The sequence below is a fragment of the Metarhizium brunneum genome, chromosome 7 (genome assembly GCF_013426205.1).
Source record: "Metarhizium brunneum chromosome 7, complete sequence".
Lineage (NCBI taxonomy): Eukaryota > Fungi > Ascomycota > Sordariomycetes > Hypocreales > Clavicipitaceae > Metarhizium > Metarhizium brunneum.
The window spans coordinates 2,671,145-2,686,281 of NC_089428.1; the positions used below are offsets into that span (position 1 = coordinate 2,671,145).

At 46.3% G+C, this 15,137-nt stretch overlaps 3 protein-coding genes across 3 annotated transcripts; 1 reads left to right on the forward strand and 2 right to left on the reverse strand.

Moving 5' to 3' along the window:
- Positions 1–1,782: 1,782 nt before the first annotated feature.
- Positions 1,783–7,988, reverse strand: Tf2-12_17 (Transposon Tf2-12 polyprotein; the record flags this gene model as incomplete). Its single annotated transcript, XM_066131896.1, has 2 exons — positions 1,783–5,433; positions 6,066–7,988. The coding sequence occupies 2 exons, from the start codon at positions 7,986–7,988 to the stop codon at positions 1,783–1,785; spliced, it is 5,574 nt and encodes a 1,857-aa protein (XP_065987877.1).
- A 3,259-nt stretch (positions 7,989–11,247) lies between these two features.
- G6M90_00g113650 (uncharacterized protein) lies at positions 11,248–11,589 on the reverse strand (the record flags this gene model as incomplete). The annotated part of the gene is made up of 1 exon (XM_066131897.1): positions 11,248–11,589. One exon carries the CDS (start codon positions 11,587–11,589, stop codon positions 11,248–11,250), a length of 342 nt encoding a protein of 113 aa, XP_065987996.1.
- Positions 11,590–13,461: 1,872 nt separating this feature from the next.
- On the forward strand, positions 13,462–15,102 carry prlL_8 (MFS transporter prlL; the record flags this gene model as incomplete). The annotated part of the gene is made up of 4 exons (XM_014684185.1): positions 13,462–13,624; positions 13,680–13,713; positions 13,774–14,483; positions 14,546–15,102. The coding sequence occupies 4 exons, from the start codon at positions 13,462–13,464 to the stop codon at positions 15,100–15,102; spliced, it is 1,464 nt and encodes a 487-aa protein (XP_014539671.1).
- Positions 15,103–15,137: the final 35 nt, after the last annotated feature.

Sequence of the window (15,137 nt, forward strand, 5' to 3'; positions counted from 1 at the left end):
TTTATATACCTAATTTAAATAAATTACTTTATAAAGTAACTACTTATAAGTTTTTAGCTTTATATTACTCCCTAAAGTATTATAGCTTACTAATATTAGACTTAGTTAATAGTTAATAATCTAAAAAAGAAACTATAATTATAACTAATATTAAAAAAGGTAATAAGCCTAATATAAGTAAATTATTTATTATAATTTTAGGGATTAAAGCTAATAAGCCTAAAAGGGTAATAAAAAGGCTATTATTATAAAGGATATTAATAAGAAAAGAAATATATTATTAAAGGCTAAAAATACTAAAAAAATTAAAAAACTTAATAAAATAGCTAAAAAAGCAAGAAAAAAAGAAAAAATAAGGGGGAGAATTAAGAAGAATACTATAAAGCTGTTATGGTCTCAGGCTAGAGCCTAGACCTAGCGATGGTAGCGAGTCTGTATAATGCTAGATTAAACAGTCACAAGGGACTTATTTAATATGTACCCTTTTGGCTCCACGGTTAATTATAGGGCTCCAGGTAACCCCTAGGACGACTGCGGCTAGCACCCGCGATAGCCTAATTGGGCTAGTCCGTCACATTTAAATAAGTCCTTCACAAGGTCACAGGTTTAAGCTGGGAGCCCAGGCTTATAAGGGAAGGCCCTGGGGGGTGTGAGGTACAGAAGGGAGGTATATTATTGTAACGGCTAAGGTTCCCAAGGGATAAACTAGTCGTAGTTTATGTTGGCAGAGCCACTAGGGCAGTCAATCTGAGCAGTTGGGTGTTACGTTGGTAATAGGTCGTAGACCGTAACCAAGTGATCAGAGTCAAAGAGTTGTAAGCGAGGCTTATTCAATGTAATGATCTGTGTTGAAAGCTAAGGAGCTAGAGGCTATCTATGAAGCGAATTTGGGGGTCCCTATATACTACGGTTGCTAGTTATCGCGGAGGTGAGCATCCTCGATGCTCACTTCCAAACACTGGTGAGCGTTGTGCATGCTCACTTATAATAACTGAGCGTCCTTCCCATTGGTCCTGTCGTGCCGACCAATGTTCCGTGGCCCGTCATGCCTGTGCCGCCCGGCGGCTCCATGCAGCCGGCCCAACCTGCAGCCTACGTGCTGGGTCGTAACACGATGTCCCCTCTCCCATGGTCTTGTCCTCAAGACCTAGGCCTTGTTTCATAAGTAGTTCCTCTGCCCTTTTCTTTTCGTTGGTAAGTTCCTCTTTCTTTTCATCCTTTGTGATGTCCTTCTGACGCCATGTCCAGTCGTACCGTCGTTCCTCGTACCCGAAAGCGAAAAGATCCCTCGTTGAAGGCTCCTTCTACCTTACGGAACGATCGCTTGGCTGATTCCATTGAATCGTTTGGTTACGACGTCATGCCGTGTTCCTTTTGTTCCGCCCGTGGTCTTCGTTGCAAGATGATTGAGCGTTCCTCCAAGTGCGGGGAATGCGTGCGGCGGGGGCGTTCCTGTGATGCTTCTGGTGTCGCGATTAGCTCGCGTAGGTGTCCTTTTTGTGTGTCACTGTTTTTTGCTAATGAGTGTCCTTGTAGTTGGTCGCATTATTTCCGAATCGAAACGTTTGGATCAGGAGGAAGAGAGAGCGGAAGAGCAAATGCTCAAGGCTCAGGCTGAGTTGAATGAAGCGCTGGCCCGTCTAGCGCGACTGCGCCGCCAAAAGCGGCAGTTGGTTACCAAGGGTCAACAAATGACTCGCTTGGGTCTGCAATCGCTGGATGAGTTGGAGGAGGAGGAGCGTCGCGAATCCGAGGCTGTTATCGATGCGCAATCTCTAGGCGCTATTGACGTGTTGGATTGGAACGCTGTGTTTGGGGATGCCTTGTTGAATGCTGCTGGTGATACTGCCGTAATAGGTGCTGGCAATTCTTCAGGTGCTCCGTAGGTTCCCATGTGTTTTCCTCGTCTCCATAGCTTTTCCATTTAATGAGATATTGGCGTGTTTTGTTTCTTGTCCTCATGTCTAAGATCCGTTCTACTTCATATTCCGTTTCGTTCATGACTTCGATGTCTTCTTCTGCTGGTGCATTGTTTGGTGCTTTCTCAAGAAGTGAAATGTGTACTATAGGATGATTCCTCATAGTCTTTGGTAATGAAAGTTCGTAGTTGTTTGTCGATATTCTTTTCTTGATAGCGAATGGTCCTAATTTTTTGTAGTCCAATTTGTCGCTTGGTCGCGTTGTTTTGATGTTTCGTCGGAGTAGGTAGACCATGTCTCCCTCCCCAAAGATTGGTCCCTTCGATCTTTTACGATTATGGTATTGTGCCATTCTGTTTCGTACGAATTCCAATTCGTGTCGCATTTCTTCGTGCAATCTCTTCAGTTCATCTGCTTGCAGCATCGCTCGTTCTGCTTGCGGTCCTTCGCGCTGTGTTCGAAATACTTCGGGATTAAATCCGTAATTGGCGTAGGCTGGTGTTTGCTTTGTCGATTCTGATATCGAGCTATTGTAAGCCAATTGCGCTGTAGGTAACCATTTAACCCAATCGTCCTGTTGATGATTGATGTAACATCGTAGATACTGTTCAAGCGTCTGGTTCAATCTTTCCGTCTGTCCATCTGTCTGTGGATGGTATGCGGTGCTTAACTTGTGATTCGTTCCAAGTTGTGCCATAAGTGCTTGCCAAAACTTAGAAGTAAATGTACTTCCTCTGTCCGATATGATTTCTTCTGGCAGTCCATGGTTACTTGCTATTGTTCGTAAGAACACATATGCAAGTTCTTCTGCATTGCTTGCTTCTCTGTACGGTAAAAAGTATCCGTATTTTGTGAGTCTATCCGTGACCACGAATATGCTGTCATATTCCACGTTGGTCATTGGTTCTTTTGACATTGGTAGCTTCGTAATATGATCGAAAGCTATCGATTCCCATGGTCGTGTTGGTACTGGTAATGGTTGCAGTTCTCCGTATGGCTTATGTCGTGAAGCCTTACTTTTTCCGCATTGTATGCATTCGTTGACAACCTTTTCGACCATTTTCTTGATTCCTGAGAAATCGTATTGTCGTCGTATCTTATCCAGTGTCTTGCGGATTCCTTGATGTCCGTAGACTGGATGTTCATGCATTTCTTTGATGCATTCTTCTTGTAATTCTGGTGGTATCCAGATTTTCTCTCCATACATTGGTACTCCTCCTGGGTGGCATGTGCATCCCGTCGGTACGTCCCCAATGTGTTGTATATTGTCTGTTGCCCATTGGTGTATTTTGCCGTATACTGGGTCTTCTTTCTGTACTTTCAATATGGCATTCAGTTGTTTCTGCTGGAAATTGCCATTTTTATTGATCTCAAGGAGTGGTCCTGTTGCTGTAGGTACTCCTGTATCGTAGTCGCTTCTTCGACTTAGAGCGTCTGCTCGTCCGTTCTCGGATCCTTTTCGATGGATGATTTCGTAGTCGAATTCTGAAAGATATTCGGCCCATCGAATTTGTCGTCCATTCAATTGTTGCGTCGTCGCAAAATGAGAGATGTTCTTATGATCGGTATACACCTTAACTTTGTGTTTGCTTCCCATGAGATAGTGTCTAAATTCCTTGAAAGCATTGATGATTGCTAGGAATTCTTTGTCGTAGATGGGGTAGTTGAGTTCTGCTCCATGAAGTTTCTTCGAGTAGAACGCAATAGGGTGTAGTTTTCCGTCATCGTCTCTTTGTCCAACTTGTGCTCCTAGAGCAAAGTCTGATGAGTCGGTTTCTAGTTCCGTTTCTTTTTCTGGGTCGAAGGTTCTCAAAACAGGTTCGGATGTGATGAGTTCTTTGATCTTGTCAAAGGCACATTGCGCCTCATCGTTCCAATTCCACTGCTTATCCTTCTTGGTGAGTTCATCCAAGGGTGCTGCGATTTCGCCGTAGCTCTTGATGAATCTCCTGTAATAGTTCGCAAAGCCTCTAAAGCTTTGTATGTCCTTGACATTCTTCGGTGTTGGCCAGTTCCTTACTGCCTCAATCTTTGTCTTTTCCATTCGTATCTCGTTTGGTCGTATCGTGTGTCCTAGGAAGTCTACTTCCTGGGTATGGAATTTGCTTTTTGCTGGTTCCACTAGTAACTTCGCGTCTTGTAGCGCTTGTAGTACCTTGTGTACATGTCTTTTGTGGTCTTCCAGGGTTTTTGAGAAGATCAGTATATCGTCCAGATACACTACCACAAAATTGTCCAAATATTTTCGTAGTACGCTGTTGATCATTCGTTGGAATGTCGCTGGTGCGTTGGTAAGCCCGAATGGCATTACCAGGTATTCGAATAGTCCGAACTTCGTTCTAAAGGCTGTCTTCCATTCATGGCCTTTCTTTATTCGAATCAAATTGTATGCTCCCTTCAGGTCCAAAGCGGTGAACCAATTCATTCCGTGCAATCGGTCCCGTAGTTCCGATATTAGTGGCAACGGTGTTCGATCCTTCATGGTAATCGCGTTCAATCGCCGATAGTCCACTACTAACCGCAGTTTCCCGTTTTTCTTTGGAACAAACATAACTGGGTATCCAGCTTCTGATGTGGATGCTCTGATGTAGCCTTTCGCTAACATCTCGTCGATGTACTCCCGTAGTGTTTCGAGTTCTCTTGCGTTTAAGTTGTAAATCTTATGGAATGTTGTCGACTTTCCGTCTATCAATTCAATCTGATGATCCCATTGGCTGTGTTCTGGTAATCCGGTTTCTAATTCTTCTGCGAATAATTTTTCGTATTTCCGGTATTCCTTAGGGATATTCTTGAGTCTTTCTTCTTTCGTTATTGGGCTTTTGTCGTCTTTATCGTTCTCGTTCCTCTTTTCTCCTTCGAGTTTCTTGTTTGTGTTCGCGAGGTCTTTCCTTAAGGTGGCAATAACCTTTCGGATCTTGGCTTTTGTCTTCTTGTTGCTTATTGTTGTTCGTATCCCGGTTTGTAGCGCCGTCGAGGTCGTTACGGTGGATCCAATTGTTTTGACTGCTTTTCTGCCGCTTGTTTGTTGTCGTTGGTCCTTGGATAACTTGCTTGAAGGTTCTTTTTCTTCAGAACTCTGTTCATGAGCTAAGTTATGACGAAATTTCGTTCTTTCTTCCGAATTCTGCTGATTCTGTTGGCCTGAAGTCTCGTTCCACTTCAGTTGGCCTGTCCTCCAGTTGATCAGTGGGTTACTCTCCCATAACCATGGGTACCCTAACACTAGGTCGTGTTCCGATACGTCCATAACATCGAGTTGAATCACTTCTGAATGACTTTGAATCTGTACTTCGAGATGATCAGTCTCTTGGTTAATGATTCCGTCATTATAGGCAAAAAGTTTTCCTTCGATATCAGTTAACTCGTATGGTGCCTCTTTGTGTTTCCACGGTAGTTGGTAACGATTCACAACTCTGGGTGAGATATAGTTGCCCATCGCGCCACTGTCCACAAGTATGCGAACGCGATGTCCCATGACTTCGGCGTCTAATACCATTTTGTCGCTTCGTCCGTTCTGGGTTGCGTTGAGGGTCATTAGCGTCTTTCTTTTCATGCCAGCCTGTAGCCCTTTTACAGATGGCGTGCCTCGTTTTTTGAGTTTTCCGGAATAGATTCTTCTGCGATTTGTCGTTTCATTTCTTGGTACCATTCTGTAGGTCCAGTTCCGTTTTGCGGGTGCTTGAAGCAAAACCCATCGTCAAACATTTGACATAGGCGATTGTAAATTTGGTTTTTCATTTCTCCGTGTTTTTCGCATCTTGGGTTGTCGCAGTTTACCGCATATTTCCTGTTGCATCTGGGGTTGAACTTCTGTTCGTTGTACCACTTATCCAACTGTTGTTCACTGTGGTATGTTGATTCTGTGGTTCCCCTGGGGTCTTTCTGTTCGAGTATGTCTAATGCTCGCTGTGTCCGTTTGTATGCTGCTGGTGTTCCACATTGCCACTTGTGCCATTCCCTGGCCTTATCTACCATATGTTCTGAACAATTAGGTAGTGGGCATACCATGTGGTCTTTTGTTTCACATCGAGGTGACTTGAGTAGTAACTCCCTTCTGTGTGTTGGGATTTTTCCCTCATACACATACTGATGCCACTGCCTGTTCTTCGTATGTACATGTAACTGGCATGTGTCTGATTCACATACGTCCGTAGGATCTGTATGAGCTCGGCATTTGATGGGTGTGTTTGAATCGGGTTCCAAGATCATCGTTTGATCGTTATTGATTATCTTCACTCTCCATTCTAGGAGTTCCCATCTGAAGTATGGTGCTTTGATCGGATATCCTTTCATCCTGATCGGAAACGCATCCAATCGTGCCTTGGTTTGAAAGTGTGCCTGGCACATTGCAAACGCGCATGATGCCCATGCTAAACGTGTATGTTCCGCGTGTCTTGGTGAGAGTCTAGGATCGTCTTCCTTCTCTCCTTCCGGAAACCATAGTGTCTGGTTTTCCATTGCCGTGGTGGTGTCCACTGCTAGAATAGGAATTGCGAAATGTTTTCCTGTTGGTGCGGGGAAATATCGCTGTACAGCTTGTTCTTGTGTGGCTGTCAGCCTTGCAGGCGTTTCTTCCTCGCTTCGTTCGTCTTCGGACGCTTCTGGAGTATCTAGGATTGCGTTGTCGTCATCGACGCTCATTTCCCTTACTCTATCTTCCGGTTCGTCGAAGGTGGTGAGGATTTGTGCGTCTTGCTCCTCCCTATATTGTTGTTCCCTTCGATTCTTCCTTGCTTCTGCTTGTTGTCGCACCCAATCGAGAATTTCTTGGTGCGAGTCTTCGTCCAAATATTCTGGCGATTTTGGTTCATGGAGTTCCTTTCGTCCCGTCATTGCAAGCGTTCTCTTTTCCATTGATTGTTCGTCCAGGTCTTCTTGTACCAGTTGTTTGGCTACTTGCAGTCCGTTTCCTATGAAGTTCATAATTTTCTTCTTTGGTTTTCTTGGTTCTTTTGGAAACCATCCTCTTTCTTGTTTGCTGCTCATGTGAACGTAGCAGTTGTCGTCATAGCAGAAGGTCCAGTTGAGGTTCTTATGTTCCACCTCTGATTCGGTAACTTCGATTTTCTGTTGGTTAGTAGAATTGAGTTGTTTCTTACCTCCTTCTGGTACTGGCTTCCATTCTTTCCTGGGTTTCTTGCATTTATTGGCGAAATGTCCTGGTTTTCCGCAGTTGTAGCATTTCTTTTCCTTTTTGTCGTCTTTCTTGGTAGCGTCAAGCTCCATTCGTCCAGGGTTAAGAGTGTGACCATAGGCAATAGGTTCGTCACGCTTTCTGCGTTGATTGGCTTGGTAACTCTTCCCTTTGGCAGGGCTCCAGGTTCCTTTACCCTGTTTCTTCTGTATGCGTCGCTGATACTGTCTGTCGTCGATTCGTACCGCCATAGCGATGTAGTCCGATAAGTTGTCTGGTCTGTTCTCCCTGTAGAGTTCATCTTTGACTTCTTCCTTAAGTCCTTTATAGAAAGCTGACATAAGAGGTTCGTCCTCCCAGTCAAGCTGAGATGCAAGTTGTCTGAAGCGAGCGGCATAATCGGATGCCGATCCCTTCTGCTTGAGCCCGTCGATGTAGTACTCAGCAGCCCTAGCTTCGTCAACTGTTCCAAAGGCCTTTTTGATAGCTTTTTCGAATTCATCGTAACTTTCGAAAATGGTGTTGGTTTCTTCTTCGCGGTCGTCTTTTTCTTTGTTAAGGTAGTCCCTCATAATGGGTTCAAACCATGCGAGTGCCACTCCCGTCATACACCCTCCTGCGTGCAGTACCTTGGCAGAGGATTCTTCCATTTTGGTCGGGAATTGTCGGTGGTAAGCCCTGAGTTGAGTGAGGAATCCTTGAAGCGCACCCGGGGATCCGTCGTACGGTCCTGGTGCCCTGGGTCTAAGGATTTCTCCCAAGTCCTTTTTAATTGTGGCCGCAGTCGTGGCTTGTTCCTGCCGTTCTTCTTCCATCTGTTGGACCCGTTCCCGAAGGCGTATGATCTCAGCAAGCATGTCGTGAGCAGAGATGGTGGTTGGTCCCTCTCGGGTTTCATTGGATCCAGATGCGGTGGTAGTCTCGCGTGGTGCCATGTTGACAGTTATCAGGTATTGCTCAGAGTGACGCGGTAGTAGTCTGAACAAGAGCTTTCAACGTGTAACGGCTAAGGTTCCCAAGGGATAAACTAGTCGTAGTTTATGTTGGCAGAGCCACTAGGGCAGTCAATCTGAGCAGTTGGGTGTTACGTTGGTAATAGGTCGTAGACCGTAACCAAGTGATCAGAGTCAAAGAGTTGTAAGCGAGGCTTATTCAATGTAATGATCTGTGTTGAAAGCTAAGGAGCTAGAGGCTATCTATGAAGCGAATTTGGGGGTCCCTATATACTACGGTTGCTAGTTATCGCGGAGGTGAGCATCCTCGATGCTCACTTCCAAACACTGGTGAGCGTTGTGCATGCTCACTTATAATAACTGAGCGTCCTTCCCATTGGTCCTGTCGTGCCGACCAATGTTCCGTGGCCCGTCATGCCTGTGCCGCCCGGCGGCTCCATGCAGCCGGCCCAACCTGCAGCCTACGTGCTGGGTCGTAACAATTATGGTTTTAGGCTAGAGCCTAGACCTAGCGATAGTAGCGAGTCTATATAGTGCTAGATTAAATAGTCACAAGGGACTTGTTTAATACGTACCCTTTTGGCTCCACGGTCAATTATAGGGCTCCAGGCAACCCCCGGGACGACTGCGGCTAGCACCCGCGATGGCCCAATCGGGCTAGTCCGTCACAAAAGCTAGTTAATAAAAAGTAGCTTTATGTTATAGTTTTCCCCTTTATTGCGGAGGGTTAAGAAATACTATAATTAATAGGGTAATAAAATTATTAAATAAATAAGCTACTAAAAGTAGCTTATTATAGTTATTAATTATAAAGAAGGAAATTATTATTATTATAAGCTCTTAGCTAGCTTAATAAAATATATATATTTTAAATAAAATACTAAAAATTATGTTTTTAAATAAATTAAGCTATTATTATTAAAAAATTTATAATATTAAAGCTAAAAATATTATATTACTAGGTATATAATAAAAAATAATATATTTTTATTTTTTTATATATAAAATATACTAAAAGGTATAGGTTATAGAGTCCCTGACCCTATTAGGCTAGTAAAGTGGGCTATAGCGTCCATGTATACAGCTCCTAATAGATATACTCCTGAAAGAACCGTCCGATCAGGCAACTAAACAGATTCAGATCGCTGTCTGAAATCCTTGCCCTTGTTGCGCTTTCAGCAATCATCATCCTGGTCAGCATACGAAACAGACCACCTGTTTGCATACCAACCATGGTCAGATATTCAGCGACAGTCGGACATAGGGTGTGGTGTATCCAGTAGAGATCAAAACTCTGCCCCCACGAGCAGCTCGTGCATCTCCCCAATGAGGATGAAAATGTTTTCTGAATTCTGAAGCTCGGTGGCTTTACCCGTCTCTGAAACATATTGATACATAATGAAGGACGGCTTAAAAAGCATGAGGTTGTGGTGTTCGGATATAAATAGCTAAGGAATTATCTGGTGCCTATTGCCTTGTTTAATTACTCTAGTCAGCATACGCCAAAAGCCACTCACGAGTTGTCTACCAATGCAGCATGTCTCCAAGCCGCACAACAGCACAATATTATTCACCTTCGTTACTTATTGTATTCAAACATCAGATATTGCGAATCTAATAAACTCCAGGAACATGTCGGCATATGCATTGAGATGAATAATTGGCTTGCAGCGCTAAGCAAAGTATTGTTCAAGAAATTTTTTTTGAAAAAATCACAGTCTCGGGTTGGGCATGTCTATGGCCCAAAAGACAACCTTTGCCTAGATATCATCCACACGCGCCACGTCGTCGCAGACCCGACCATCCAGGCCACCCACGTTAAATGGTGTCGTTGACTTGCCGATGGTTACAAACACCAAGGACAATGGACGGGTTTCAGTTGGCCGTGACTCTTGAAATCCATTACTTCGTTGTTCGACTTGCGCCCGAACTCTGCGTAGAGAGTATTGATCTTGCCTTTTTTGAATGTTCCATGTTAACCAGGCAGCAGTCCCATAGCGAATAACGCTATACCTCAGAACGAGGCTGCATCTCTTTTTTTGCAAACATGAGAAGGAAAAAGGAAGCGACAGCCTGCCGCTGATGCTCACGCACCGGGTTTCATGCAGGACGGGGGCCGACAAATCTGCGGCCACTGCATCAGGTGAGGCTGTAATTTGAACACATATTTGCTCAACTCGAGCCCCGGCAATCTGTGTGCTGCTCCGTCACGGCAAATCAGAGATAGTATGAACAGCCTGTTTAAAATGCCTGCGAACCCCCAGGGGCTGGTCAGATTAGTACGACAGGTCTATTTCCATTCCTTGTCTTCGGTCATTAATAACACATTATGGCTGCAAGCATATCCTACCGTTTTCTGACTGCCTCTCAAGTCAAAAGGTTGTATACACAACACATTGCTACATCGCCGCCAACCCAACTAACCATGCTGGAGTCCGCTATTGACTCACCAATGAATCACAAGAACTATCGACAAACAGACTTGTTTTAACTAGCTGGTGTCCTTGCGGAAAAGGTGATTCTTAATCACCTATACCAGGACGGTAATAAATAAACTACTTTATTCGCCGCAGACATGTTTTTAAAGATCAATGGGTACCTGTTGCAGAAAAAGCCAATAGAGAATGACGACACAGCACTGAATCAAGGGCTTGCTGATGCCCATGTCCTTGTCGCCACGAGCCAGTGGACATCAGAGGACCTTGGGCATTACTATGCCAGTGTGGCTAGGCCGTTGGGGAAAATGAGCAAGGAGATCAGAGAGTATAGCAAGAATGCTGTCAAGCACTAGCTGCGTTGGTAGGCGGGCAGCCAAGATATCATGGTATTTCGTCAATGGTTTGCGCAAATCGGGTTTCGGGCTCATTTCACTTTGCCAGCTGCAATGACAAGTTGTTAATCATATTGCCCATATTGTCCGGGCTGCTTCTGTTCCTCAAGCGCAGAACGTTTCAAGCCCCTTACATCATCTATCCCGCAAGAGTTCAGCAGCGCCCTTTAACCTCTTGTGGCTCTCCCGTGAAGATTCCTCAAACAGATCTGAAAAAATAAGTATTTGCTGTGGTTTTGAATGCAGAAAGACTCACGATCTGCTGTGCCATCTAAGGTAATAGAATGTGACGCGCCCCATAGCCATAGTGTTGCAGGACTCGTGTTGCTTGCATTCTGCCGCGGAAGGTTTCGTTCGATGACCATGCGTGGATAAGGTACATTAGCTTGAAAAGAGATTTTATTAGTTAAATCACGTTGGCGCGAACCCGGGAGACGTGCCATGAGTAAAATGCAAGGTGTCATGGGAAAATGTCAGGGCAATTTTCTCAGAATCCGAAGCAAGGCATATGCCAGTTTGGTTGGAGATGCCTGACTTCATGGCAAGGCCAATATCTTTATTAAATATGATGTAGGCTTCATGGGGTTCACCAATGAATATGTCAAGTTTTTGTGTCGTGAGAGATCCTCTTAAGTCGAAGGCAATAAAGTCTGCTTTTGCGTCGTGGAATGTCCTGCGAATCTGAAAGTCTCGGCTCCCTCGCAAAGAAAGCGTCCGGAGAGAAGTAAATTGTAGTGCCAGACGGGGAGGCATTGTGACATATGTACCAATTTCGCGAATGATGATTACAATTGAAGAGTGAAAGATTTCCGTTACAGAATTTATGGCTGACGGATCGGGTAAATATGTAGCCGAAATGCGCTGTCGAATTTACTTGAAATAGGCTGCAGGGAAGAGCGGAGGATGAAAAGAGCACGTAAGGCTGAAACAAATATCAGAAAAATACCAGACTAGATTCGATGCAAGCCACAGGTTCTGGGTTCCCTGGCGTCGCGATCGGTCTTCCTTGGTTCAATGTTGCTCTTCTTCGCGGTTCAAGCTTGAGCGTGTAGAGTTTTCAACCAAGCAATCATGGCCACACGGCAAATAACTCACGATCTCATATCACACGAACACGAGCACTTCCATCCAGATGTACCCGACGTCGGTTAATGATTCGCTAACGGTCATCCGCAGATGCGGCACCTGTAGTCAATTAGGCTATACTTCGAGACTTCTCAAGCGTGTATCCACTTCGTTTAATTATCTTTTGCATGCCGTCTGGTGCTGGCTGATATATTATGAGGCTGATGAGAGAGAGAGCGGTGATAGTTTTGAGCTTGTCATACGGGGATAGCGGCAAAACAGCACCATTGCTTTACGTAGGTGCTCTAACCAGTGTCTGGTACATACTGGCACGGGTACCAGACATCAATTATGTCAACATTGAACTAGCCCTCGACCCCAGGCTCAACTGCTGCTGGTAGGTTTGACATGTCTGGTCATACCAGCAACATACATGTAGCGCCTAGAGCTACCACCGACCGCTAATCGGGCACCCACAATAGGCGACAGCAACCAAACCGCACCAGACTGAACATTGAATACTGGTCCCTGCAGTGTGCTAGTAACTACTCGGCCGAATTGCTAGTACCAGACTCTTAGGTCGCTGGTAGCCCGGAGGGGCACGCCGCTATAGCCCGTGGGTGCTAGTAGCCATCAATTGATACGATGGAGTTGGTCGATAAAGACAATCAGAGAAATCGCTGTATCCGCAGTGCGAACCCTAACCCCAAGGCCTAGAGCCAAGAGTGGCGTTTTTAAGTTGCAGCTTGCCGCCGAGTTGTGCAAGAAAAAAAGGCAGCCGGCATAAAGGACGAAACTGGATCAAAGCCTACGCCAAGATGTACGGGATGAATCAATTATGTTGTGCGTAGCAAGTTTCGTCGCATCTTTGTGGACAACTAGGCACGAACGCAGCATCGAGCGATGCGGGGAAGATCAGACTGCTGGCTTTGATCTCAGTGCAAGAATATTGACTGATCTAAGAGGAATTACGCATCCAAGCAGCATCCTGTCAGATTCTTCCACCTTCTGGCGGGCAACTCAGACATACATATGTACGTCCGGTGTATTAGCCTGCCAATAAGTATACACTAATCTACTGCAGCACACTTTACTGTCCCGCCACGATAGCCAGTTACTTGGTCTGGTCCAATTCTTACTGCTTACCACCAGCTTGAGACTCAACGTAGTACACGTACCAGCATTAATGAGTTGCTGAGTCTAGACTAGCTTGTGCACCGCAGAGTCCGGTGATAGGGCCAAAGCGTGTCGATCCGATGTAGTACTCCGAACGGGGTACACAGAGGCCGCACTCGAGCCGAATTACTAAGACCGCAATGCCCTTGGGAAATGCCGCTTATCAGTTGATGTGTTTCTGTGTTGCACAGAGCCGAGATTAGTCCGGCGCAAACGTCTTATCGGCCCCCGGCATTTCGTACTGATGATCCCAATACAAACTAAGCCACCAGCATTTCACCCGGCATCGCGTCCCTCTTTCTCTCAGTTGCTAAAACCTGAGCAGAGCAGCCTATACATGGTCAGCGGGACAAGAAGTTGACGGGCATCAAACCCTCAACGAAAATGCCAACGACCAAGGCAGCCACGCCCGAACCTCACGATGCGGCGGCGGTCGAGGCGCCCGCGTGTGATGAGGTGGCGTCTCACCCCCGTCCTCTTGCGTCCGTCGAGGCCAGAGTCAGGCGAAAGCTTGATACACACGTGTTGCTGCTCCTGTGCTTTCTGTGTCAGTTGGCCAAATCTCGTACAACATTCCAAAGTTCGGCTCTAATGTACCATAGTCTTGTTGGCTTTCTTGGATCGATCAAACATCGGGTAGGACGGCGCTTAACACGGTCATGTTCCAGGACGGCGATGAGCTGACATGTGTCGTAGCAATGCTCGAATCGCCGGCATGGAGGAGGACCTCGGCCTGAGTAGCGACCAGTACGAATGGCTCTTGACCATCTTCTACATTGCCTACATCCTCTTCGAGCCACTCATCATCGTCTTCAAGGTTCTGCCCGCGCGCACATGGATCGCAATACTGGTGCTCGGCTGGGGCATTGCCGCCACCACGCAAGCTGCTGCCCAATCTTGGGCGGGCATGATGGCGTGTCGCTTCTTCCTGGCCGCGTTTGAGGCCGGATTCGGCCCCGGTGCCATCTACCTGTTGTCATTCTTTTACCTGCGCGACGAGCTTGGCCTTCGCATCGGCATCTTCTTCTCCTGCGCGCCGTTGGCAACGTGTTTTGCGGGTGCTCTGGCGTACGGCATCACGTCGGGGCACGCTGGGATCGCGAACTGGCGGCTCTTGTTCCTGGTTGAAGGGGCGCCCGTCTTGGCCATGGCCGTCGTGACGTATTTCGCCATGCCAAACAGCGCCCATCAGGCGTGGTTCTTGAATACAGAGGAAAGGAGTGTCGCCTTGGCACGTCAAGTAAAGCAAGTAGGAAAGGGGGCCCGGGTAGGCTCCTTGAAGTGGCGGGAAACGATTTCCATTCTCCTGGATGCAAAGGCGTGGCTGACCGCTCTCATGTACTTCTCCTGCAATGTTTCCTACTCGTCGCTACCGGTTTTCCTGCCCACTATCCTAAAGGACATGGGTATGAAGAGACCTTCTGCTCCTTTCACACTATGCAGCGGCCATCTACTGACCTGTTTCTAGGTTTCTCTGGCTTGGCTGCACAGGGCCTCTCTGCACCGCCCTACTTTGCTTCTTTTCTCGTGACAATTGGGACCACGTACATTGCAGATCGTACGCAGCAACGAGGGCTGACCGTCATCGTAATGGCGTTAGTGGGCGGTGCGGGATACATCATGCTTGCAGCCGCATCGACTACCGCTGTTCGATACGCCGGTGTCTACCTCGCGGCGGCAGGGGTATTCCCAACAATAGCTAATATTCTACCATGGGTCGTTAATAACCAAGGCAGCGACGAACGAAGAGGAGCTGGTGTGGTTGTACTCAATCTCATCGGGCAGTGTGGTCCTCTCCTGGGCACCAGAGTATATCCTCAAAATGAGCGGCCAAACTACGTCAAAGGCCACGGTATCTGCGCCGCATTCATGTTATTTGTTGCGATCCTTGCTGTTATTCTGAGGACGCTGTTGGTTTGGGAAAACAAACGCCTGGCTGAAAAGTACGAGGATGACGCGGTTGCAAACGATGCCCGCGACGACGGTGTCGAAAACTATGGACCCAACTTTAGATATGTGCTTTAGAAGTCGGAGCTAAATCGAGGCTGCAGAACAAATAT